At 38.6% G+C, this 25,844-nt stretch overlaps 1 protein-coding gene across 2 annotated transcripts in view; it reads right to left on the reverse strand.

Annotated features, from left to right (window-relative positions):
* Positions 1-66: 66 nt before the first annotated feature.
* LOC128697701 (retinoid-inducible serine carboxypeptidase) overlaps positions 67-25,844 on the reverse strand; it is a 119,640-nt gene continuing 93,862 nt past the window's right edge. The window contains exons 7-11 of one of the 2 annotated variants that reach the window (XM_070099755.1): positions 20,742-20,915; positions 18,026-18,103; positions 13,368-13,525; positions 2,425-3,499; positions 67-417 (exon numbers count right to left, since the gene is read on the reverse strand). In XM_070099755.1, coding sequence (XP_069955856.1) covers positions 3,431-3,499; positions 13,368-13,525; positions 18,026-18,103; positions 20,742-20,915 — 479 coding nt within the window. In that variant the 3' untranslated portion in view covers positions 67-417; positions 2,425-3,430. The remainder of the gene's footprint in view (positions 418-2,424; positions 3,500-13,367; positions 13,526-18,025; positions 18,104-20,741; positions 20,916-25,844) is intronic. The other variant, XM_070099756.1, reaches the window with a different exon arrangement.

The raw sequence follows: 25,844 nt of genomic DNA on the forward strand, positions 1-25,844 counted from the left end.
GAGTTTGTGTATTATTGTAACAATTAATTTGTTGCTTCATATGTTTTTGGGTAATAAAAGTAGATAAAAGTATTTTGAAGTTTTATAAGACCCATATTTTTTGAATGCAGGTTTTTATATTCCTGGAAAATGACATTGAAAATACCTACATTTCCTAAATTGGTCACTTGCTCAATTCACCTTGTCGTCCCCTTGCTAGCCTAAACCAGTGCTGTATGACCCTTATGGTTACTGTGCCTCTGCAAATATGCCCTTCAAATTCACCTTGCTCTTCCTCAGTTCAACTGTCTATAATAATTCATGGGGAGAACCAAACCTGTATGGGTAATGCAATACATAGGGGAGGGGGGGATAGAAAACTTAGATTTCAAGGAATTGGACCCCTCAAGGAAGGTTCCTTGATGTTGGCGAGGGGCTCTTGATTTAGGGAATTGGATCTGTGCTCCAGTTCCCCGAATTGAGCCTGAATGCCTTCCACATCCCCCCCCCCAGGCGCTGTATAATCCTCCGGGTTTAGCGCTTCCCCCTTGATTATAATAATAATAATAATAATCAAGGAATTGGAGGACAGATCCAATTTTAATTTACTGTCCTTCTGAAGTGACATCTCAAAATACTGGTGAGGGGCTACTGATTTAAAGAATTAGGCTCTTCTTCCTGTTGTATTTAATCAGGGTGCTGTATGGCCCTCTTACATTTTAATACCACCTAAATACGTACTCGACCTGGGCAGACCTTAGTAATTTTTACATTGTCCACCTTCTCTGTATATACTTTCACCCACTAACAGCCATTAAAGCAGAGCACAGTGATCTTGAAATCACAACAGTAGTTGACCATTCCAACACTTGTCCTCCCAATGGCTCTCCTTAATACATTTATAATTCAATCAGTTCATTCTAAGTATAATTTTCTAGTAATGATTTGCAATGCTGAATGAACCACAGGTTTAGCAGTTTTTGATGAATATAATTGTTACAGCTGGCTAGGTACTACCTAAGCTTTCACATACTGAAGGTCCCTAACAGACTTAAAAGTTCGGTTAATAAATTACCCTAAGCATTCTTACCAAGTACACGGTACACTAAAAGTTAAAGAAAAAATAACATGGTCTGTTTAAAGCAACAGCACAAACTTCATACCATTAATTCAAAAGATAACGGTAAATGTTCAGAAGTCATACAATATACAGAAGTAACATTAAGACTTCAATGGGCTTCTTTTTGTAAAGTAAAAGGACACAAGTGCAACTAATGTGACATTTATTGTGGCAACGTTTCGCTCTCCAGGAGCTTTATCAAGCCATTACAAATGGCTTGATAAAGCTCCTGGAGAGCGAAACGTTGCCACAATAAATGTCACATTAGTTGCACTTGTGTCCTTTTACTTTACATATTGTCGGTAATTCTACCAACTTTATTACAATCGGGCTTCTTTTTGCTGGTGAAGGGCTCATAATCCAAAGGATTAGGAGCTATGGGCACAGCAACAACCCTTTTGGGTTTAGCACTGTCTGATTATACGAGTTATAATAGCCTCTTCCTTGAAAAAATGTATGCGCCATTCCCCAGGCACTGTATGACCCCAATGGGTTTAGCTCTTCCCCCTAAACAGCTACCTACTCCTTCCTGGGAACAAGCCTGATCATCCCATCTATTCTATTGGTACTTTCACAAATTTAATACTTAGTGCAAGGGAATCTAATTCAGCAACACACATTATATAAATCTATAAGAAATTGATAAAAAGGGTGAACACAAATGTGGAATGTGAAAAAAATAATGTAGATAAAAAATATTTTCTAATTTACCGATCTTAATATGCTAAGTTAAAGTTCGTCCTAAATATTAGTAATGGCCGACTTTTAAAAATGTATAATTTGACGTACTGTAATGATAATAGGTCGAGACTGCATATAATTATTGTGATCAGAGTGAAGGATGCATGCTTCCCGAGGACAATTTTTTTTTTTTTTAATGAAATGAAGATTAAATAACAGGACTTCAGACATTTGCTTTTAACACTGGTAATATAAGCTTCCTACTTTTTAACCAGCAGTAGGATTCATGCATTTTCTCTGTATATTCTTCAGTTCTATATAACCCATAGGGATTTAGCCCATCCTTCAAAACGAGTTTCCTCAGTAAAGACCAGCTTGCTACATTACATTTCTGAGCTGATGACCTTCCCTGACCACCATCTCTACCCATTTAAACATCTCTCATGAACCATGTAGTGGAGAATGAATTCAAAGTTTAACATGTTCCATATTATTATTATTATAATCAAGGGGGAAACGCTAAACCCGGAGGATTATACAGCGCCTGGGGGGGGGGATGTGGAAGGCATTCAGGCTTAATTCGGGGAACTGGAGCACAGATCCAATTCCCTAAATCAAGAGCCCCTCACCAACATCAAGGAGACATGTTCCATAAATACTCTCCTTATTTTGAATCAGGTTATCTTAAGTCATCCTTTCCTTTATCCTAACAAGAGTTCACTCTGAGAAATTACACATCTGTTTTGGAATATATTAATCAAAGTAGTATTAAAAAAAAAAAAAAAAAAAAAAAAGTGCACCAACAAAAATCTAAGTCACCAAAATTATTTATTAGTGCCTAATTTGGAAAAAAAAAAAAAAAAGCAAGTCTTGGCTCAAACTGAGAGTCAAGCATTGGATCATCCACTGTCCTTTATCCCTGCAAATCTGGCTAGAACAGAATCTACAGTATAGCAATTCTAAAAATCTCTTGCTAACATTTTTCTACCCCCTCATTTCTGGAGGGTTTTAGATTTAAAAAAAGAATTAAACTACATACATACATACTATATATATATATAACAAACATGAAAGCTTTGTTGTAAGAGTATCACTTCAGAGGTTTAAGTCTAAATTATACTATCACAGTCTTTAGCTATTTCTTTAACCTCAATTTCATTACTCAAACTCAAAGCTGTGACCTAAAGAAAACATCTTTGGAAATAACATATATAAAGATCATTTTCAGAGCTATAACTGATATGGCAAAGAGAGTTGAAATTATAAATTTAAATTAGCTCATACCATATTTGAAAATGGGCAAAATACTGCTTCAGGAGTGAATGGTAAGGTTCTATACAATCTATACAGGCATTGTGACCTTTACACCTACCCCTGAATATAACAATCCAACACCCATACCTAATCCTTTAATATATTTTATTTAAAAACTATTCATTGATAGAGAGCTGTATAGTCCTTGTGGCTTAGCGCTTCTTTTTGATTATAATAATAATCATTGATAGAGAATTATGTTTTCCAACAACAATCACAGTAAGAAATTTTAAGATACAATTTATGTTAGATTTTCTATTCTTCTTCTGTTGCACTTTGTCATATGTGATCTAAATTGAATCCTCACTTACCTGGACTATTTAATATACATAACCCCTAATGAGCTTTTAAGCCCACAATCTCCTCCATCATCTGTAGGGCTGTGTCACTAACATCAGCTGGAATCTGAAATGTTTATTGAATGTTGAGTTATGCAATATTCTTATGTTCATTATTCTTACCCTTTCATTAGTCCTTTTTCCAATTCTAATTTTTATGGGGGGGGGGGGGGGTGATGGTATTTACTGGTATTATATGAAAAAGGGGATGGTAATTATTGGTATCATAAATCCCCCAGGTGCTGTGTGACCAACAGATTTTGCACTTCCCATGAATGTAAGCTTATGTGCTGTACAGGCATTATAGGAAAGAGTAAAATTATGTTCACTTAATTTGCTACATACTGCCCAGGTGTGTCAACCAACTTTTGCAACTACCCTCTCCTCCCTTTAAAAAAAGCAACTTTGATGACAATTCCCACTTTACATCAGATTCATTGTCTTTTAACCCACATCTCTTCTAAACCCCTAGCATTCATTCCTTTTACAGGCTTATCTATAAATATTTTAAACCATGGAGACATCACACACCTGTCAAAGGCCTACTGTTACTGGGAAGTACTATTGCCCTCGTCTCTGTAATCCAACCCAAGCACCTCTGTATACATAAAAAAATCTACTGCTTTTAGTAACCGATTACCTACTTCATACGTCTGCCACACTGCTTCCCTATCTAAATCCATAAATGCAACAAACAGTTCCTTACTTTTAAGTACTGTTCACTTGTATGCTTCACTGTAAACACTTGGTCTACATATCCCCTACCCTTCCTAAATCATCCTTGCTGTTCTTGGGATTCTAGTTTCTGGCTTACCCCTAACCCATTCAATAATGATACCAAAATATATGAATATACAGTGGTACCTTGAGCTATGAACTTAATTCGTTCTAGAAGGCTGTTAGAGTGCCGATACCGAACGAATTTGTTCCCATAAGGAATAATGTAAATTACATATATTAGTCCGTTTCAGACCCCTAAAAATACACTTACAAAAGCACTTCCAAAAATACACTTACAAAAGCACTTCCAAAAATACACTTACATAACTGTTCAAACTGGGAGCTGTTCGAAAATCGAGGTACCACTGTATAGGGTATGATAGAAGAGAAAGGTTGCGTATGGGAGATTTTTACAGAGCAGAAGTGATATAAGAAGGGTGGGGTGTATGGAGAGTAGAAGAGGTGAGGGAGAGCAAATGATAGTGAGTGAGGCACTGTCGACAAATTTTGCCGAGAATAAGAAAAAAAATTTTGGAGTGCTGCGATAAATAGGTTAAGAGCCTAGGGAATGAAAGGATTTCACAGTTAAAAACAGAATGGGGGGAGTTAGTAGATGGGGAGTTGGAAGTATTGGGAAGAGGGTGGGAATATTTTGAGGAACTGTTAAATATTGATGAAGAGAGGGAGACAGTAATTTCTTGCATTGGCCAGGAGTGAAGAGGCAGGTGCAAGTGTGGGGGAGGTGCACGAGGCATTAGGTAGAATTAAATGGGGTAAAGCAGCTGGAACTGATGGGATCAAAACAGAAATGTTAAAAACAAGGGGATGGGCATTATAGTGTTGGAGTGGTTGTTCAATAAATGTTTGAAAGGGAAAGGTACCTAGGGACTGGCAGAGTGCATATAGTTCCTTTATGTAAGGGAAAGAGGGACAAAAGAGACTGTTTAAAATTATAGAGGAGTTACTAAATGGAGAGTTAGAAGTATCAGGAAGATGGAGGGAATATTTTGAAGAATTGTTAAACGTTGATGAAGATAGGGAAGCTGTGATTTCGTGTACAGGGTAAGGAGGAATAACATTTTGTAGGAGTGACGAGCATGTTGTGAATGTAGGGGAAGTTTACGAGGCAGTGGGTAGAATGAAAGGGGGGTAAAGCAGCGATTGATGGGATCAAGATAGAAATGTTAAAAGCAGGTGGGGACATAGTTTTGGAGTGGTTGGTGCTTTTATTTAATAAATGTATGGAAGAGGGTAAGGTACCTAGGGATTGGCAGAGAGCATGCATAGTTCCTTTATATAAAGGCAAAGGGGACAAAAGAGAATGCAAAGTTTATAGGGTAATAAGTCTGTTGAGTATACCTGGTAAAGTGTATGGTAGTTATTATTGAAAAAATTAAGAATAAGATGGAGAGTAGGATAGCAGATGAACAAGGAGGCTTTAGGAAGGGTAGTGTGTGTGTAGACCAAGGGTTTACTGTGAAACATTTAGGTGAACGATATTTAGATAAGGATAAAGAGGTTTTTGGGGTATTTATGGATTTGGAAAAGGCATATGACAGGGTAGATAGGGGGGGTAATGTGGCAGATGTTACAAATGTATGGAATAGGAGGGAGGTTATTGAAAGCGGTGAAAAGTTTTTACAAGGATAGTGAGGTTCTGGTTAGAATATGTAGGAGAAAGGGAGATTATTTCCCAGTAAAAGTAGGCCTTAGACAAGGATGTGTGGTGTCACCATGGTTGTTCAGCGTATTTATAGATAGGGTTGCAAGACAAGTGAATGCTCGGGTGCTGACGAGGTTTGGGGTTAACCCTTTGACTGTCGCGGCCGTATATATGTGTCTTACGAGGTACCGTGTTTGACGTCTATATACTCAAATTCTAGCGGCTTCAAATCAAGCAGGCGAAAGCTGGTTGGCCCACATGTGAGAGAATGGGTCTGTGTGGTCAGTGTGCACCATATAAAAAAAAAAATCCTGGAGCACGCAGTGCATGAGAAAAAAAAAATCAGTTTTTTTTTTTTAATTAAAATGCCGACTTTGTGGTCTATTTTCGTATAGTATTTATGGTTGTATTCTCATTTTCTTGGTCTCATTTGATAGAATGGTAAACATATTATAGAAATAGAGGTGATTTTGATTGATTTTACTATAAAAACCTGGAAATGGAGCTCAAAATAGGGGAAATGTTTGATTTTTGCCAATGTTCAAAAGTAAACAAATGATGTCATTGTCCAATAAATGTCCAACTAGCCATTCTAATATGCAGTCATGAATGGGTTGATGTTATTTATACAATTATTACAGTATTGCAGTAGTCTGCATAATATTAAGTCTTCAATTTTTTGTTTGAATAAAAATTCAAAATAGAAAGCAAGAGTGATATTAGAGGGGCCTGGAGACATGACTGATGAACAAATTATTATTATAATCAAAAAGAAGCGCTAAGCCACAAGGGCTATACAGCGCTGCAGGGTAGGGAAGGAAGCAAGGGAATTGGATGGCAGGAGGGAGGGGGGATGATCAGCAGGTTACAGAACTGATGAACAAAAAATGTTATTTTAGAGCCAGGAATGTCTGCATTGTTCATTCTGGACCTTATTTTGAAATTGTCATTTTTTAATTTTCATGAAATTGGCCAAATTGCAAATTTCTGACCAAATTATTGGGTAGTTGAAATCAGTAAATAGGCAGTTTCTTGTAGTCAAGCGATAGAAAAAAATGGAGTTCTAAAGAAATAGCTACGAGTTTAGTCGACTGGAACAACAGAATTAGCCGAAAATAGGGCTCAAAGTGGGCGGAATCGCCGATTTGTAAATATCGCCAAGGTCACTAACTTTGCGAGAGCATAACTCCATCAGTTTTCTATCAAATTTCGCTTTTTTTGGTGTCATTACAATCGGGAAAAGATTCTCTATCATTTCATAAGAAAATTTTTTTTTTTTTTTTTTTTAAATTTTGCGACACCAGGAGACACCTCAGGATTGGGGGTTGCGACAGTCAAGTGGTTAAAGAATCTAACAAAGTGGGAGTTGTCACAATTGATCTTTGCTGATAACACTGTACTTTTGGGAGATCCTGAAGAGAAGTTGCAGAGGTTGATGAACTGGGTAGGATATGTAAAAGAAGAAAATTGAAAGTGAATATGTATAGGAAAGAGTAAGGTGATGAGGATAAAAAAAAATTAGGTAACGAAAGACTGGATATCAGGTTGGAGGGAGTGTGTTTGGAGAGGCGAATGTATTCAGATGTTTAGGAGTGGACGTGTCAGATGGGTCTATGAAAGACGAGATGAATCACAGAATTGACTAGGGGAAAGAGGCAAGTGGTGCACTGAGGAGTCTGTGGAGAGAGAGAGAGAGAGAAAGAAAGAAAAAAAAAAAAACTGTCCATAGAAGCAAAGAGGGAAATGTATGAGATTAGTTATACCAACACTCTTATATGGGTGTGAAGCATGGGTGGTGAATGTTGCAACAAGGAGAAGGCAATGTGTGGTGTAAATATAATTCAGAGAATTTGTAGTTTGGAAATTAGGAGGAGGTGCAGGATTACCAAAACTATTATCCAGAGGTGGTTCGGACATGTAGAGAGGGTGGAACAAAATAGAATGACTTAGTGTATAAATCTGTAGTGGAGGGAAGGCAGGGTAGAGGTCAGCCTAGGAAAGGTTGGAGAAAGGGGATAAAGGAGATTTTGTGTGCAAGATGCTTGGATTTCCAGCAAACATGTGTGAACATGATATTATTATTATTATTATAATCAAAAAGAAGCGCTAAGCCACAAGGGCTATACAGCTGTGAACATGATAGATAGGAGCGAATGGAGACAAATGGTTTTTAGAACTTGACGTGCTGTTGGAGTGTGAGCAAGGTACTGTTTATGCAGGGATTCAGGGAAACCGGCAGGCAAGATTTGAGCCCTGGAGATGGGAAGTACAGTACCTGCACTCTGAAGGAGGGGTGTTAATGTTGCAGTTTTATAACTGTAGTGTAGGCATGCCTCTGGCAAGACAGTAATGGAGTGAATGATCATGAGAGTTTTACTATTTTGGGCCACCCTACCTTGGGAGACAGCCGATGTGTTAATAAAAATGTTGACTGAGTATATCAGGTAAAGTGTATGGTAGGGTTATTATTGAAAGAACTAAAGGTAAGACAGAGCAGTACTGCAGATGAACAAGGTGGCTTTAGAATGGGTAGGGGATGTGTAGATCAAGTGTTTACATTGAAGCATGTAAGTGAATACAGTGGAACCTCAAAAATCGAACTGCTCCCAACACGACCAATTATGTAAGTGTATTTTTGTAAGTGCTTTTATAAGTGTATTTTTGAGGGTCTGAAATGGACTAATCTAATTTACATTATTCCTGATGGGAATAAATTCATTCGGTAAAGGCACTCGAACAGCCTTCTGAACCGAAGAAAGTTCGATATTTGAGGTTCCACTGTATTTATATAAAGGAAGGAAAGTTTCCACTGCATTTATGGATTTAGAAAAGGCATATGACAGGGTGGATAGGGAAGAAATGTGACAGATGTAAGTGTATGGAATAGGTATTAAGTTATTAAATGCTTTAAAAAGTTTTTATGGGGATAGTGAGGCTCAGGTTAGGGTGTGTAGGAGAGATCACTTTCCAGTAAAAGTAGGCCTTAGACAGGGGTGCGTAATGTCACCATGGTTGATTAACATATTTATAGATGGAGTTGTAAAAGAAGTAAATGCTAGGGTGTTGGGGAAAGGGGTGGGATTAAATTATGGGGAATTAAATACAATATGGGAATTGTCAGTTACTTTTTGCTGATGATACTGTGCTTATGGGAGATTCTAAGAGAAGTTGCAATGGTTAGTGGACAAGTTTGGGAGTGTGTGTAAAGAAAGATGAAAGTGAACATTGAAAGAGTTAGGTGATGAGGGTATCAAACGAGTAAGGTAAAGGAAAACTGGATATTGCATTGTAGGGAGGGAGTATGGAAGATTTTTTTTTTTTTTTTTTTTAACCCTTTCAGGGTCCGTCCCGTAGATCTACGGCTTTACGTTCAGGGTCCAAACCGTAGATCTACGCCATGAGCTCAGCTCACTCTGATAAACTGTGAGTGGTACATTTGGGCCTAGATATGAGAGAATACATCTATGTGGTATGTGTGCACCACATAAAACAGATCCTGCAGCACACTGTGCATAATGAGAGAAAAAAAATGAAATCATGATTTTTCGATTAAAACAGCAACTTTGCAGTGTTTTTTCGTATGTTTTTTATAGTTGTATTTGCGATTTCTTGGTCTCATTTGATAGAATGGAAGACATATTACAGAAATAGAGATGATTTTGATTGGTTTTAGTATTGGAAATGGCTTGAAACTGAGCTCAAAGTAGCGGAAATGTTAATTTTTTGCCGATATTCAAGAGTAAACAAACGACCTCACACGTCTAATACACATCAGCTGGTGGGTCTAATATACATTCACAAATATGGTGATGATATTTATACAATTATTACAGTATTGCATAACAGTAAATCTTCTATTTTTTGGTGTGAATAAAAATTCATTATGTGAATAAAAAATCAAAATGGAATTTATTTGTAAAGCCTCAAAACATAACTAATGAACAGAGGAAATGTTAGTTTAGTGCCAGGAATGCCTACATTGTTCATTCTGGACCCTATTTTGAAATTGGAATATTTTGAACTTTGTGTTAAATTGGCCAAATTAACAATTTCCGATCACTTTATTTTGTAGTTGAAACAGTTGACTTGGCGATTTCTTGTCCTCAATCGATAGAATAGAAGTAATACTAGTGAAATAGCTAAGAATTTGGTTGATTGGAATAATGTAATTGGCCTAAAATGGGAGTCAAAGTCGGCAAAATCGCCGATTCGTAAATATCGCTGACACATCAAAATTCGCGAGAGCATAATTTCGTCAATTTTCCACCAATTTTCGTACTTTTTGTTTTATTACCTTCACAAAAAGATTCTCTACGATTTCATAAGAAAAAATAACAAATTTTTTTTTTGAAATATCTTGGACACTGGTGCGTGACTCCAGATTTGGGCCTTGGACCCTGAAAGGGTTAACAAGTCGGCCGTCTCCCACCGAGGCAGGGTGACCCAAAAAGAAAGAAAATTCTCAAAAAGAAAATATTTTCATCATTCAACACTCACCTCACACATATAATCACTGTTTTTGCAGAGGTGCTCAGAATACAACAGTTTAGAAGTACAGTGGACCCTCGACTAACGATATTAATTGGTACCCCGAGTACGAATATCGTTAGTAGAGTTTTTTTTAGTATTAGTCGAGGCAACATGTTAGCGTTAACATGTATCGTTAGTCGGATTTAACATTAGACGATGCCATCGTTGGTCGAGGGTCCACTGTACTGTATATATGTATAAAGGTACACAACATTTCCCTCCAAACTGCCAATATCCTAAACCCCTCCTTTAAAGTGCAGGCATTGTACTTCCCATTTCCAGGACTCAAGTCTGGCTATATAAAATAACCGGTTTCCCTGGATCCCTTCACTAAATATTACCCTGCTCACACTCCAACAGCTCGTCAGGTCCCAAGTACCCTTCATCTCCATTCACTCCTATCTAACATGCTCATGCACGCTTGCTGGAAGTCCAAGCCCCTCGCCCACAAAACCTCCTTTACCCCCTCCCTCCAACCTTTTCGAGGATGACCCCTACCCGGTCTTCCTTCCCCTACAAATTTATACGCTCTCCATGTCATTCTACTCTGATCCATTCTCTCTAAATGACCAAACCACCTCAACAACCCCTCTTCAGCCCTCTGACTAATACTTTTATTAACTCCACACTTTCTCCTAATTTCCACACTCCAAAATTTCTGCATAATACTTACACCACACATTGCCCTTAGACAACAGGACATCTCCACTGCCTCCTTGCTGCATTTACAACCCAAGCTTCACACCCATATAAGAGTGTTGGTACTACTATACTTTCATACATTCCCTTCTTTGCCTCCATGGATAACATTTTTTGCCTCCACATATACCTCAATGCACCACTCACCTTTTTTCCTTTATCAATTCTATGATTAACCACATCTTTCATAAATCCATCCACCGACACATGAACTCCCTAATATCTGAAAACATTCACTTCTTCCATACTCCTCCTCCCCAATTTGATATCCAATTTTTCTTTATCTAAATCATTTGATACCCTCATCGCCTTACTCTTTTCTATGTTCACTTTCAACTTTCTACCTTTACACACACTCCCAAATTCGTCCACTAACCTTTGCAATTTTTCTTTAGAATCTCCCATAAGCACAGTATCAGCAAAAAGTAACTGTCAATTCCCATTTTGAATTTGATTCCCCATAATTTAATCCCACCCCTCTCCTGAACACCCTAGCATTTACTTCTTTTACAACCCCATCTATAAATATATTAAACAACCATGGTGACATTACACATCCCTGTCTAAGACCTACTTTTACCAGGAAGTAGTCTCCCTCTCTTCTACACACCCTAACCTGAGCCTCACTATCCTCATAAAAACTCTTAACCGCATTTAGTAACTTACCACCTATTCCATATACTTGCAACATCTGCCACATTGCTCCCCTATCCATTCTATCATATGCCTTTTCTAAATCCATAAATGCAATAAAAACTTCCCTACCTTTATCTAAATACTGTTCACATATATGCTTCAATGTAAACACTTGATCTACACATTCCCTACCCACTCTAAAACCTCCTCACTCATCCGCAATTCTACATTCTGTCTTACCCCTAATTTTTTCAATAACAACCCTACCGTACACTTTTCCTGATATACTTGGTAAATTTATTCCTCTATAATTTTTACAATCTCTTTTGTCCCCCTTCCCTTTATATAAAGGGAGTAGATTTGTCAGCAGATGGGTTTATGAAGGACGAGGTTAACCACGAATGCTGCAGCAAGGAAGAGGCTGGAGGCAGTGGAGATATCGCATCTAACTGCAATGTGTGGTGTAAATATTATGCAGAGAATTCGTAGAGTGGAAATTTGGAGGTGGCGTGGAGTTACAAAAAGTATAATTCAGAGGGGTTATTGAGGTGGTTTGGTCATTTAGAGAGATGGAGCAAAATAGAATGACTTGGAGGGTGTATAAATCTGTAGTGGAGGGGAGGAAGGGAAGGGGTCATCCTAGGAAAGGATGGAGGAATGGGGTAAAAGAGGTTTTGTGTGCAATGGGCCTGGATATGCATCAGGCACGTGTGAGCGAGTTAGATAGGAGTGAATGGAGACTAATGGTTTTTGGGACCTGACAAGCTGTTGGAGTGTGAGTAGGGTAATATTTTGTGAAGGGATTCAGGGAAACCAGTTAGCTGGACTTGAGTCCTGGAGGTGGGAAGTACAATGCCTGCACTGTAAAGAAGGGGTTTGGGATATTAGCTGTTTGGAGTGACATCTAAACTGTCATATCTAGGCACCTCTGCAAAGACAGTGATTACGTGTGAATGATGGTGAAAGTGTTTCTTTTCCTGGGTCTCCCTGCTTCAGCAGGAGACAGCAAGCGTGTTAAAAAAAAAAATATGTATGCAGAACAAACCACACAGGGATGGAAATCTTGAGCTCTAGCTCTTTCACACACTTGTGCATCATCAGTAACTATGCAATGCTGCAAGACAGCAACAAACAGGAGGGGAAATTCTCAGAGGCAAGGCAAAAAGTATCATGTTCTGCACCGAGTTCACCTGTTTACGATAGTATTACACATTTTATAACACACACAGCAGAGGTGGGGCCAGGAGCTATGACTGTACCCCAGCAACCACAGACAAATAGGCAAGTACATGTGTACACACATGCACATGTGCTGTTTTGGGTATTCAAGTGCACTTCATAATTTTCCCTCAAGTCTGGTGTCTCAGGAGGAGAAAACCCCATAATTCAGTTTTTTCTGGGTACAGTCACCTAATATGCTTTTTAAAGTTGATGAAAATTTTATCCACAAGGAAGCAATGAATCAGTAAGAGTTATGTAGTACCCGAGTTATGACAGGTAACCAAGTTTGAGCTAAAGGAGAAGACAGCTCTAATTCTCTGGATCATGAGCCCTTCACTAACATCAAGGCATCACCCAAGGGAGAAGTTAGTTAAGAAGAATAATTGATAGCTAAAAATCAATAAAATATTGATACAGTATACAACAAATAAAACTAATTTCATTGTACATTCAAGAATCCTCTTACCATATGCCCGGCATTCAATACCCAGTAGAATGCAAAGTTCTTGAAGGATTTGGAAAATGCAAGTGTGGCCCCCGAGGGACCATCAATGGGCTTTCTGACAGCGTTAACCCAAGGTTTAGTGCCAGCCCAGTGCAGATTTTCTACCCACTTCTGTGCACCTGTATAAGCAAATTACATAAAAATTTGTAAAACCTTTAGACATGTACTTATACAATAATACTGTATGTATTTTATCAATTCCTTTCATATATAGACCATTTAATACCTAAACTATAATTATGAAGTTCAATGCTGTAAATAAATTATGTTCTACAATAGTGAACTTTAAATCTACAATCTGAAATGTACCATAAAAAATGTGAATCCTAAAATGAGTCAAACTACTACAATAAAAATATACATGTTACAAATTAAACTGTGTGAAGTACAGTAGTGTGTACCTTATTAATATATAAGCTACATTCTTTTTACCATATAACCCTAGCATAGCACTTATATCCCATTTGTATCCTCACACAGTGAACATCTTCCAAACTATAGTTGTGATCTTATTTTAGTATTTAACACAATGCCCTTCTCCCACCAAGACAGGGTGGTCCAAAAAAGAAAAACTTTCATCATTCACTCCATCACTGTCTTGCCAGAGGTGAGCTTACACTACAGTTATAAAACTACAACATTAACACCCTTCCGTAAAATGAATCCACTGGCCACATTTTATCTTATTCTTTCTTACCCACCCCTTGACTTAATAGGCTTGTTATAAGTTTTAAACACTGGCCATTTTCCATGTGGGCAGTGACCCCAAAATAGAATATATTCATCACTAACTTTCTAGCTGTCCTTTAACCCTTGGAGGGTCGACAGGCCCTCTGAGACTCGTTCTCAGGGTCGGCCAAATTTAAAAAAAAAAAAAAAATCTTATGAAAGGATAGAGAATCTTTTCCCGATCATAATGACACCAAAAGTATGAAATTTGATGGAAAACTTACGGAATTATGCTCTCGCGAAGTTAGTGGTCTCGGCGATGTTTACGCATCGGCGATGGAAAACTTACGGAATTATGCTCTCGCGAAGTTAGTGGTCTCGGCGATGTTTACGCATCGGCGATTTTGCCCACTTTGAGCCCCATTTTCGGCCAATTCCACTGTACTAGTCGACAAAATACATGAATATTTCGCTAGAACTCCATTTTTTCTATCGAATGAGAGCAAGAAACCACCCATTTACCAATTTCAACTATCCAGTACAATGGTCAGAATTTAGCAATTTTGCCAATTTCACAAATTTCAAAAGATGCCAATTTCCAAATAGGGTCCAGAATAAACAAGAAAGACATTCCTGGCACTAAAATGACATTTCCTCTGTTCATTAGTCACATCTCAAGGCCCCTCTTACATTCTTTTGCTTTCCACTTTGAATTTTTATTCTCACTCAAAAAATAGATTTACTGTTATGCAGACTACTGCATTATTGGTGTAAAAAATGGTATAAATAATATTGGCGCACTTGCAAAAGAATTTTAGACTCACCAGTTGACGTGTATTGGACGCTTGGCATGATTTGTTTACTTTTGAACTTTGGTAAAAATCGAACATTTCTGCTACTTTGAGCTCAATTTCAAGGTACTTTTCATTGTAAAACCAGTCAAAATCATCTCAATTTCTGTAATATGTTTTCCATTCTATAAAACGAGACCAAGAAAACTAAGAATACAACAATAAATACCACACGAAAATACAGTGCAAAGTTGCTGTTTTATTCAAAAAAAAAAAAAACGGTCAGTTTTTTTTTTCCCATTATGCACTGTGCTGCAGGATTTTTTTTATACTGTGCACACTGACCACAAAGACCCATTCTTTTATATGTAAGCCTACCAGCTTTCTCGCACTAGATCTGAGGGCGCTAGAATTTAGGTGTACTAGTACGTCAAAAACCCTGGGTCGTAAGCCGTACTAGTACGGCCGAAACCCTCAAAGGGTTAATAAGTACACAGACCTTACAATCCAATTACCCATTAACCTACAATGCATCTTCACCCATCTTATAAAAAGCATGATCACTTTCCTCTAAAACTTGTGTCTGAAATACCTTAAGTATCATCATGCTAAAGCACAGTGTCAATTCCCATACAACCAATTGCTTCCACTTGCCCATCTAACACAGGAGGCTTCACCCACCTTCACATCCTCATATCAAACATACCCTACACTGTTTACCTTCATTTAACGTATCTTAATCTATTCTTTCTAAATGACATTCATTTTAGCTCCTCTTCCACTTCTTGAATTATATCTTTCATACCTCTAGGCTTCAAATTTATTCACCAGTTATCTGGCTAATATTTACCAACTGCTAACAGTCTCCTCACTGCACTACCTGATGACTATGTATTATGTCCATGGAACCTTTGTAATGATCCAGTCCCCTTTTTGCATCTATGTGGGTCAACATTTTTAAGCCCCACATACTGCAACATTCACTAAATATCTAAATGCATTCACTTCCTCCATACTCCTTTCCAATCTGATGTCTTTTCTTTCATCACTGACTTTCAGATTTTGTAACCAGATCAAATTACTATTAGATCCTGGGATCATAGTGACTACTGTATTTTTAACATGCCAACAAATATTATAAGCCCCAGACATGAAAATGACAATAAAAGTCAGTAGAGCAATTTGCTCAATTTGGAGTTGCACCCTGAACAGCACCAGGATGTTCTTGCCTTCCAGGTGACATGTTAGCTCTTATCTAGAATACTGGATTGAGTACTGTACGGTTGATTGTAATGAATTCATAAATGGTCACCAACTACTGTTAATAATGACCCATAATTTAACCCTTTCAGGGTCGAGACTCCTGATCCTGAACTCGCTCTCAGGGTCAAAGAAAAAAAAAAAAATTTCTTATGAAATGATAAGAGAAACTTTTCCTGATGGCAATGACACCAAAATATGAAATTTGATAGAAAACTTACGGAATTGTGCTCTTGTGAAGCGAGTGGTCTCGATGATATTTACACCTCGGCAATTTTGCCCACTTTGAGCCCTATTTTCGGCCAATTCCAATGTTCCAGTCGATTAAAATCATAGCTATTTCACTAGAACTCCATTTGTTCTATCAAATGAGTACAAGAAACCGCCCATTTACCAATTTCAACTACCCAACGAAGTGGTCAAAAATTGGCAATTTGGCCAATTTCACACAAATTTCAAAAGATGTCAATTTCAAAACAGGGTCCAGAATAAACAAGACAGACATTCCTGGCACTAAAATAACATTTTCTCTGTTCATCCATCATCTCACGGCCCCTCTTATATTACTCTAGCTTTCCATTTTGAATTTTTATTCTCACAAAAAAAAACAAAAAAAAAAAAAAAAAAAAAAAAAAAAAAAATAAAAAAAAAAAAAAAAAAAAAAAAAAAAAAAAAAAAAAAAAAAAAACAGAAGATTTACTATTATGCAGACTATCGAGTTATTTTAAAAATGGTATAAATAACATCAGCGCACTTGTGAAAGAATATCAGACTCACTAGTTGACGTGTATTGGATGCATGGCGTGATTTGTTTACTTGAACATCGGGAAATATCGAACACTTCCGCTATTTTGAGCTCAATTTTAAGGTACTTTTCATCGTGAAACAAATCAAATTCATCTCTATGTCTGTAAAATATCTTCCATTCTATCAAATAAGACCAAGAAAACAAGAATACAACCATAAATATCATACGAAAATAAACTGCAAAGTCGCTGTTTTAAACCAAAAACGGCTGGAGTTTTTTTTCTCACGATGCACTGCATGCTGCAGGATTTGTTTTTGTACTGTGCACACTGACCATGCAAACCCATTCTTTCATATGTAGGCCTACCAGCTTTCTTCCACTCAATCTGAAGGCCCTAGAATTTACGCGTACAAGTATGACACTGACCTTAGCTCTCAAGCCGTATAAGTATGACACTGACCCTGAAAGGGTTAATAAGCTCATTAATACTTTAATCTGCTTAAGCAACAAATGTTGAAGCCCAGTTCCTGAACCCATTATGTTTTTTTTTTTTCTGCCCACACACTTGGAAGGTCCTGGAGGGATTCATACTAAACCTGTACGTGAAAATCACTTCTTATGAAAGCAAAAGACTCGGCAGGAGATGCAACAATTCCCCGATGAAAAACGGGTGCCATGAGTACACAGAGACAACACAATAAGTGTTTGGGGCCCAAGACTGTTCAACTGCCTCCCAGCATACATAAGGGGGATTACCAATAGACCCCTGGCTTTCTTCAAGAAGGCACTGGACAGGCACCTAAAGTCAGTACCTGACCAACCGGGCTGTGGTTTGTACATCAGCTTGCGTGCGGCCAGCAGTAACAGCCTGGTTGATCAGACCCTGATCCACCATGAGGCCTGGTCTCAGACCGGGCCACGGGGGCGTTGACTCCCAAAACCCTTTCCAGGTAAACACATCAAGTACAAGGTGAATTAAAAATAAACTAATATTACCTGGAAAACAACCTTGACTAAGTATGCTAATTCTTGTGCTTGGAGACTACATGGGCTTGGAATTTAGTTGTGGTAATATGCTGTAAATTATATAATTTAATCATCTTACTAGTGTGTATTTTTTCTCTTGCACAATCACAAAGTACAGTACATACCTAGGGAAGTGACGATCAGGTCCAGCTGACCATTATAAACAACAACTTTCACTGATGTTGTGTTCAACAGCATCTCCACTGGTGAAAAAAATGTTTACTATGTAATTATTCTATTAAGAGAATAAATAATACGAATTATTAATCTAGCAATTTTAGTTTAATAAACCAGGATGCCTGAAAGGTAAACTAAAACTAACCATGGCCACTTCCAACACCATTAAAAAAGAAGGCAGTTATAGCATTTCAACAATTTTAGCCCACATGATCTTGAAACTTGCTTCCCGAAGACCAACTTGCAGTCAAGTGGCAGGCACCCAACTACCACTACTAACTCTCCAGTCACTATATATAGCCTGTATTCTCTCACTGCTCTCAGTTCCAGGACTGAAACATCTCCAAAGTTCATGCATTCATGTCTATTTTCCTCCAGACTTGTGTTTCATATCTCCACTAGACCCACCCTCGGTGTGAAAGGTGGAATACAAAGACAAATTGCAAAACAAAGAAAAATAAAATTTACACGTTTTTCATATAATTTCTAAATTTCAAAATTTCAACAGGTTTTGTGCACAGAAGTTTACACACTTTACAAACACTACTAATAAATCAATTGGAGATTAATTTAAATGGCAATTACTACATTTATACAAGCAATATTTTCTGTAATCGTTATTGTGGGAGGTGGGCACCAAAAAACAGCAAAACTGTCTTACCACCACATTTGGGAACCACAGAATATTAGCCAGCAAATTTGATCCCATTCTATTACTTTGATGGACTTGAAGTCCTAGTTATGTTCCACCTTAAATGTGTGTATACTAGCTGTAGTATTAATATTTTTATCATCATTAGCATTAATAATACAGGGGAAAGCTATGTATACATTTACCAAAAATCTCTATGTTAATATTGTCTTCATGGTCTATCTTTAAATATAAGGTTTTACTTTGTGCATACATTATGTATTTGCACCAATATTAAGTGTACACAAATAACCTGCACATAGAAGAGAGGAGCTTACGACGACGTTTCAGTCCGACTTGGACCATTTACAAAGTCACACTAATCAGAAGTGGAGCAGGACGGCTCTATATATATATAATATATATATATATATATATATATAGGTAGTAGGTTGGTAGACAGCAACCGCCCAGGGAGGTACTACCGTCCTGCCAAGTGAGTGTAAAACGAAAGCCTGTAATTGTTTTACATGATGGTAGGATTGCTGGTGTCCTTTTTTCTGTCTCATGAACATGCAAGATTTCAGGTACGTCTTGCTACTTCTACTTACACTTAGGTCACACTACACATACATGTACAAGCACATATATACACACCCCTCTGGGTTTTCTTCTATTTTCTTTCTAGTTCTTATTCTTGTTTATTTCCTCTTATCTCCATGGGGAAGTGGAACAGAATTCTTCCTCCGTAAGCCATGCGTGTTGTAAGAGGCAACTAAAATGCCGGGAGCAAGGGGCTAGTAACCTCTTCTCCTGTATATATTACTAAATGTAAAAGGAGAAACTTTCGTTTTTCCTTTTGGGCCACCCCGCCTCGGTGGGATACGGCCGGTGTGTTGAAAGAAAGAAAGATATATATATATATATATATATATATATATATATATATATATATATATATATATATCCATGGGGAAGTGGAACAGAATTCTTCCTCCGTAAGCCATGCGTGTCGTAAGAGGCGACTGAAATGCCGGGAGCAAGGGGCTAGTAACCCCTTCTCCTGTATATATTACTAAATTTGAAAGGAGAAACTTTCGTTTTTCCTTTTGGGCCACCCCACCTCGGTGGGATACGGCCGATGTGTTGAAAGATAGATAGATAGATATATATATATATATATAATATATATATATATATATATATATATATATATATAATATATATATATATATATATATATATATATATATATATATATATATATATATATATATATATATATATATATATATATATATATATATATATATATATATATATATTATTTTTTTTTTCAACAAGTCGGCCGTCTCCCAAAAAAGAAAGAAAATCCCCAAAAAGAAAATGCTTTCATCATCATTCAACACTTTCACCACACTCACACATAATCACTTTTTGCAGAGGTGCTCAGAATACAACAGTTTAGAAGCATATACATATAAAGATACACAACATATCCCTCCAAACATATATATATATATATATGGGGCGGCGGCGGCAGCAGCAGTAGCAGAGCACTGTAAGGGAGGTAGGTGCCCACAGAGGTAAACTTGCAGTGCTCCCCTTTCTTTATATTTGACTGGCTCCTCCACCTTAGTTCCCTCCTCCTCCTCTTCTACTACCACCACCACCATCTCCATCTCCTCCATCTCATCTCCTCCATCTCATCTCCTCCATCTCCATCTCATCTCCTCGTCCTCCATCCCCTCCTCCATCTCCTCCTCCATCTCCTATTAGTGTGATTTTGTAAATGGTCAAAGTTGGACTGAAACGTCGTCGTAAGCTCCTCTCTTCTATGTGCGGGTTGTGTATCATTCCAGTCACGGTATTGTGCCTTTTTTTGTTATTAATATTAACTGTGCCTGTAAAGTGTACCACCTTTCATGAAGTGGCTTACAAGCCAGAATAATTGCCCACCCCTAGTTTAGACCAGATGATATGGAATAAGAGTCCCAACGTATTCTCTCAAAACTTGTACACACTAAACTTACCATTTTTCACAGCTGAATTCATGAAGTCTGCAGCAAGAGCCTTGAACACCAACTGACTTTGTCCACCCCAAGTAACATTCTGTGGGATGACCTTCAGTTTCTCTTTTATTGGCCCATTCATTAAGGCATCCAATACCGCAGAAAACTGACCCACATTAGCATTGTAGAGATGCTCTGTGAATCATACAATTACTGTGTATGCTAAAATGTGTGCAGTTAGGGCAAACCAAAAATAAAAAAAAATTAATGATAAAGCCACCCTGCATTGGTGGGAGATGGCCGACGTGTTAAAAAATGAAAATAATAAAAATAATTTTATTTAAGCATGATTATACAGGGATGGGTGACATTTAGTTGTGCATGCAGAAAGCCCATAGTTATGTAAAGAAATTTGGTTGAAAAGACTAGGTAACCATTATAATTCCTAAGGCTTGTATTCTTGTTTGTTATGTATATCGAAAGTCAATCTGAAATTCGAATTTAATGACAGAATTAACATAATTTTGTCCAAAGATGACCCTTCAAGGTAAGGAAGTGCCTTGAGGCTGAAGGGTCTTGGTCCAGATAACTGGAGTTACTCCCTCTTTCCTCAGATCACACCTGATTGCCTTCCATTCCCTAGGCACTGTATGACCATACAGGTTTAGTGCTTCCCCCATAAATAAAATAACAGCATGAAGTTGGAATTTAGTTGACTTGTAGTAAAGTATATTATCTAGCATTATGTACACGATGTCCTACAATGGTTAAAAATTTTGGGACAAATTCTGAAACATGATATGAGAAAATTAGGAGTCTAAAGACAATGTTTTTTACAATACCATTTGATGGATGTGAAAGCTTTGAAATTGAATTTTTAACAGAGAAATCCAGGAGTATGATTGTTAAAGCAGGAGGCACTGGGAATTTTTAAATATTTTAATGAAATACATAAAGGAAATTGTATGAAGATGTTGATGAAAGATAGGGAAGCTGTGATTTCGTGTATAGGGCAAGGAGGACTAGCATCTTGTAGGAGTGAGGAAGAGCCAGTTGTGAGTGTGGGGGAAGTTCATGAGGCAGTAGGTAAAATGAAAGGGGGTATTATTATTATTATTATAATCAAAAAGAAGCGCTAAGCCACAAGGACTATACAGCGCTGCAGGGCAGGAAGGAAGCGAGGGCATCAGGTGGCAAAAGGGAGATGGATGAGCAACAGGTTACGGATAACAGCGGGGCAGTGGATGGTGAAAGGGTAAAGGGCAGCAAGAGACTGAACCAGAAAGGGCTGAGGGGAGTGCAAAAAGTATCATCAGAGTTTGTGGAGTAAATCAGTCGTTGTCAAGAAGTCAATGAGAGAGTCAGGATTAAAGGAGGGTCCATCAGCAAGAAGGGAAGGTAAAGAGAGAGTAGGAGAACGAAGACGACGTTGGAGGTAAATTCTGCGTGCTCGCTGATAGAGAGGGCAGTCTAACAGAATGTGGCTAATCGATACTGGAACTTGACACTGCTCACAGAGAGGAACAGGGTGCCTCTCCATGAGATACCCATGAGTAAGACGAGTGTGGCCAATGCGAAGGCGGGAGAGAGTGGTCTCCCAACCTCGGCACTGATGACAAGAAGACGGCCAGTAACCTATGCTCGGTTTAATAGAATGAAGTTTGTTACCGAGCAGAGTTGACCAACGTTGTTGCTAACGGGTGCGAAGGTGGGTAGCTATTGCAGCAAAATAGTCCAGAAATGGAACACCTCGATAGGAAATTGGTAGGTCATATACTGCTGACCGCGCAGCAGTGTCTGCCTGTTCATTGCCCTGTACGTCGACATGACCATGAAAGGGGGTAAGGCAGCCGGGATTGATGGGATAAAGATAGAAATGTTAAAAGCAGGTGGGGATATAGTTTTGGAGTGGTTGGTGCAATTATTTAATAAATGTATGGAAGAGGGCAAGGTACCTAGGGATTGGCAGAGAGCATGCATAGTTCCTTTGTATAAAGGCAAAGGGGACAAAAGAGAGTGCAAAAATTATAGGGGGATAAGTCTGTTGAGTATACCTGGTAAAGTGTATGGTAGAGTTATTATTGAAAGAATTAAGAGCAAGACGGAGAATAGGATAGCAGATGAACAAGGAGGCTTTAGGAAAGGTAGGGGGTGTGTGGACAAGGTGTTTACAGTGAAACTTATAAGTGAACAGTATTTAGATAAGGCTAAAGAGGTTTTTGTGGCATTTATGGATTTGGAAAAGGTGTATGACAGGGTGGATAGGGGGGCAATGTAGCAAATGTTGCATGTGTATGGTGTAGGAGGTAGGTTACTGAAAGCAGTGAAGAGTTTTTACGAGGATAGCGAGGCTCAAGTTAGAGTATTTAGGAAAGAGGGAGATTATTTCCCAGTAAAAGTAGGCCTTAGACAAGGATGTGTGATGTCACCATGGTTGTTTAATATATTTATAGATGGGGTTGTAAGAGAAGTAAATGTGAGGGTCTTGGCAAGAGGCGTGGAGTTAAAAGAAAGAATCACACAAAGTGGGTGTTGTCACAGTTGCTCTTTGCTGATGACACTGTGCTCTTGGGAGATTCTGAAGAGAAGTTGCAGAGGTTGGTGGATTAATTTGGTAGGGTATGCAAAAGAAGAAAATTAAAAGTGAATACAGGAAAGAGTAAGGTTATGAGGATAAAAAATGATTAGGTGATGAAAGATTGGATATCAGATTGGAGGGAGAGAGTATGGAGGAGGTGAATGTATTCAGATATCTGGGAGTGGACGTGTCAGCGGATGGGTCTATGAAAGATGAGGTGAATCATAGAATTGATGAGGGGAAAAGGGTGAGCGGTGCACTTAGGAGTCTGTGGAGACAAAGAACTTTGTCCTTGGAGGCAAAGAGGGGAATGTATGAGAGTATAGTTTTACCAACGCACTTATATGGGTGTGAAGCATGGGTGATGAATGTTGCAGCGAGAAGGCTGGAGGCAGTGGAGATGTCATGTCTGAGGGCAATGTGTGGTGTGAATATAATGCAGAGAATTCGTAGTTTGGAACTTAGGAGGAGGTGTGGGATTACCAAAACTGTTGTCCAGAGGGCTGAGGAAGGGTTGTTAAGGTGGTTCGGACATGTAGAGAGAATGGAACGAAACAGAATGACTTCGAGTGTATCAGTCTGTAGTGGAAGGAAGGCGGGGTAGGGGTCGGCCTAGGAAAGGTTGGAGGGAGGGGGTAAAGGAGGTTTTGTGTGTGAGGGGCTTGGACTTCCAGCAGGCATGCGTGAGCATGTTTGATAGGAGTGAATGGAGACAAATGGTTTTTAATACTTGACGTGTTGTTGGAGTGTGAGCAAAGTAACATTTATGAAGGATTCAGGAAACGGCAGGCGGACTCGAGTCCTGGAGATGGGAAGTACAGTGCCTGCACTCTGAAGGAGGGGTGTTAATGTTGCAGTTTAAAAACTGTAGTGTAAAGCACCCTTCTGGCAAGACAGTGATGAGTGAATGATGGTGAAAGTTTTTCTTTTTCGGGCCACCCTGCCTTGGTGGGAATCAGCCAGTGTGTTAATAAATAAAATAAAAATAAAGGAAATTCATGTGCAGTATTAAGTGTTACGACCGGGCAAACACCAGACAAGCCTCACCCATGACCAGACTCCAGGAGTAGAAAAAAAACTCAGAACTCATTAAAAGTATGTATATCAAAGGTAAGGTATATTGATAAGCAAAAGGTAAGAAAACTAATGATTACCACTTGGTAATTAAATGCTTAATTAATGTTATACAAAAATAGAAATAGCTTAATGTGAAATGTGGTACAGTATATAAAAAAAAAATGAAAATACAGCCTCTCCTCATTTTGCGACTTACTCGTTTACGACTTACTCGTTTACTGACAACTCGGACTTACAATGGGCTCTCCGACCAGTATGCTTACCTAAATAATGTATATTAGAGTTGATTTCCTCTATTCTGTTCATTACAATATACAGTAGACCCATGGTTTTCGCGAGTCTCAGTTTTCGTGAATTTTGGTTATCAGCAACTTTTTTCATTAAAATATAGCCTTGGTTTTCGTGCTTTCCTTTGGATTTTGGCGGTTGTATGGAAAGTATCCCAGTGGCCCCGCGCACGCAAAGCCTCCCACAGACGCATTCAGAGTCAGTCTGGCATTGTTTCTCGGCGAGTGAGCATCACCCCCCGTATTCATACGAAACATTTCATAATAATGAATGATTTTATGCTTGCATCTACTAAATAAGCCACCATAAGCCCAAAGAAATCTCCTAGTGCCAGCCCTTTGGTAAAAAAAGTTGTGGAATGCATTGGGGAATTCCATGGGGTTGGATGTGAGTGGCCAGGATGTGGAAGAGTTGGTGGAGGATCACAGTGAAGAGCTAACCACTGAAGAGCTGCAAGAGCTTCATCTGCAACAGCAACAGACCACAGCTGAGGAAAGTGCTTCAGAGGAGGAAGAGAGAGGGAAGAAGGTGCCTTCTTCAGTGATTAAGAAGATTTGTGCAAAGGGGAATGAGGTTCAAACTTTTCTGGAGGAACATTACCCTAACAAAGCTGTTGTAGGCCATGTCTGCAACATGTTCAGTGAAAATGCCTTGTCCTATTTTAGGCAAATCTTAAAGAGACGCCAGAAACAGAGCTCTCTGGAACAATTTTTTGAGTGACAGGGGGTCCTGTGACTCAAGATGGTCCTAGTGCCATTAACCCTTTGACTGTCGCAACACCAAATCCTGAAGTGTCCTGGAGTTCACCTGGAGAGAGTTCCAGGGGTCGACGCCCCGCAGCCCGGTCTGTGACCAGGCCTCCTGGGGGATCAGAGCCTGATCAACCAGGCTGTTACTGTTGGCTGCACGCAAACCAACGTACGAGCCACAGCCCGGCTGGTCAGGAACCGACTTTAGGTGCTTGTCCAGTGCCAGCTTGAAGACTGCCAGGGTGTCGAAAAAAAAAAATTCTTATGAAATGATGGAGAATCTTTTCCCCGATGTTAATGACGCCAAAAGTAAAAAATTTGATCAAAAACTTACGGAATTACACTCCTGCGAAGTTAGCGATCTCGGCAATATATACGCAGCAGCGATTTCGCCGACTTTGAGCCCTATTTTCGGCCAATTCCATTGTTCCA

This window comes from Cherax quadricarinatus, chromosome 68 (genome assembly GCF_038502225.1).
Source record: "Cherax quadricarinatus isolate ZL_2023a chromosome 68, ASM3850222v1, whole genome shotgun sequence".
Classification (NCBI taxonomy): Eukaryota; Metazoa; Arthropoda; class Malacostraca; order Decapoda; family Parastacidae; genus Cherax; species Cherax quadricarinatus.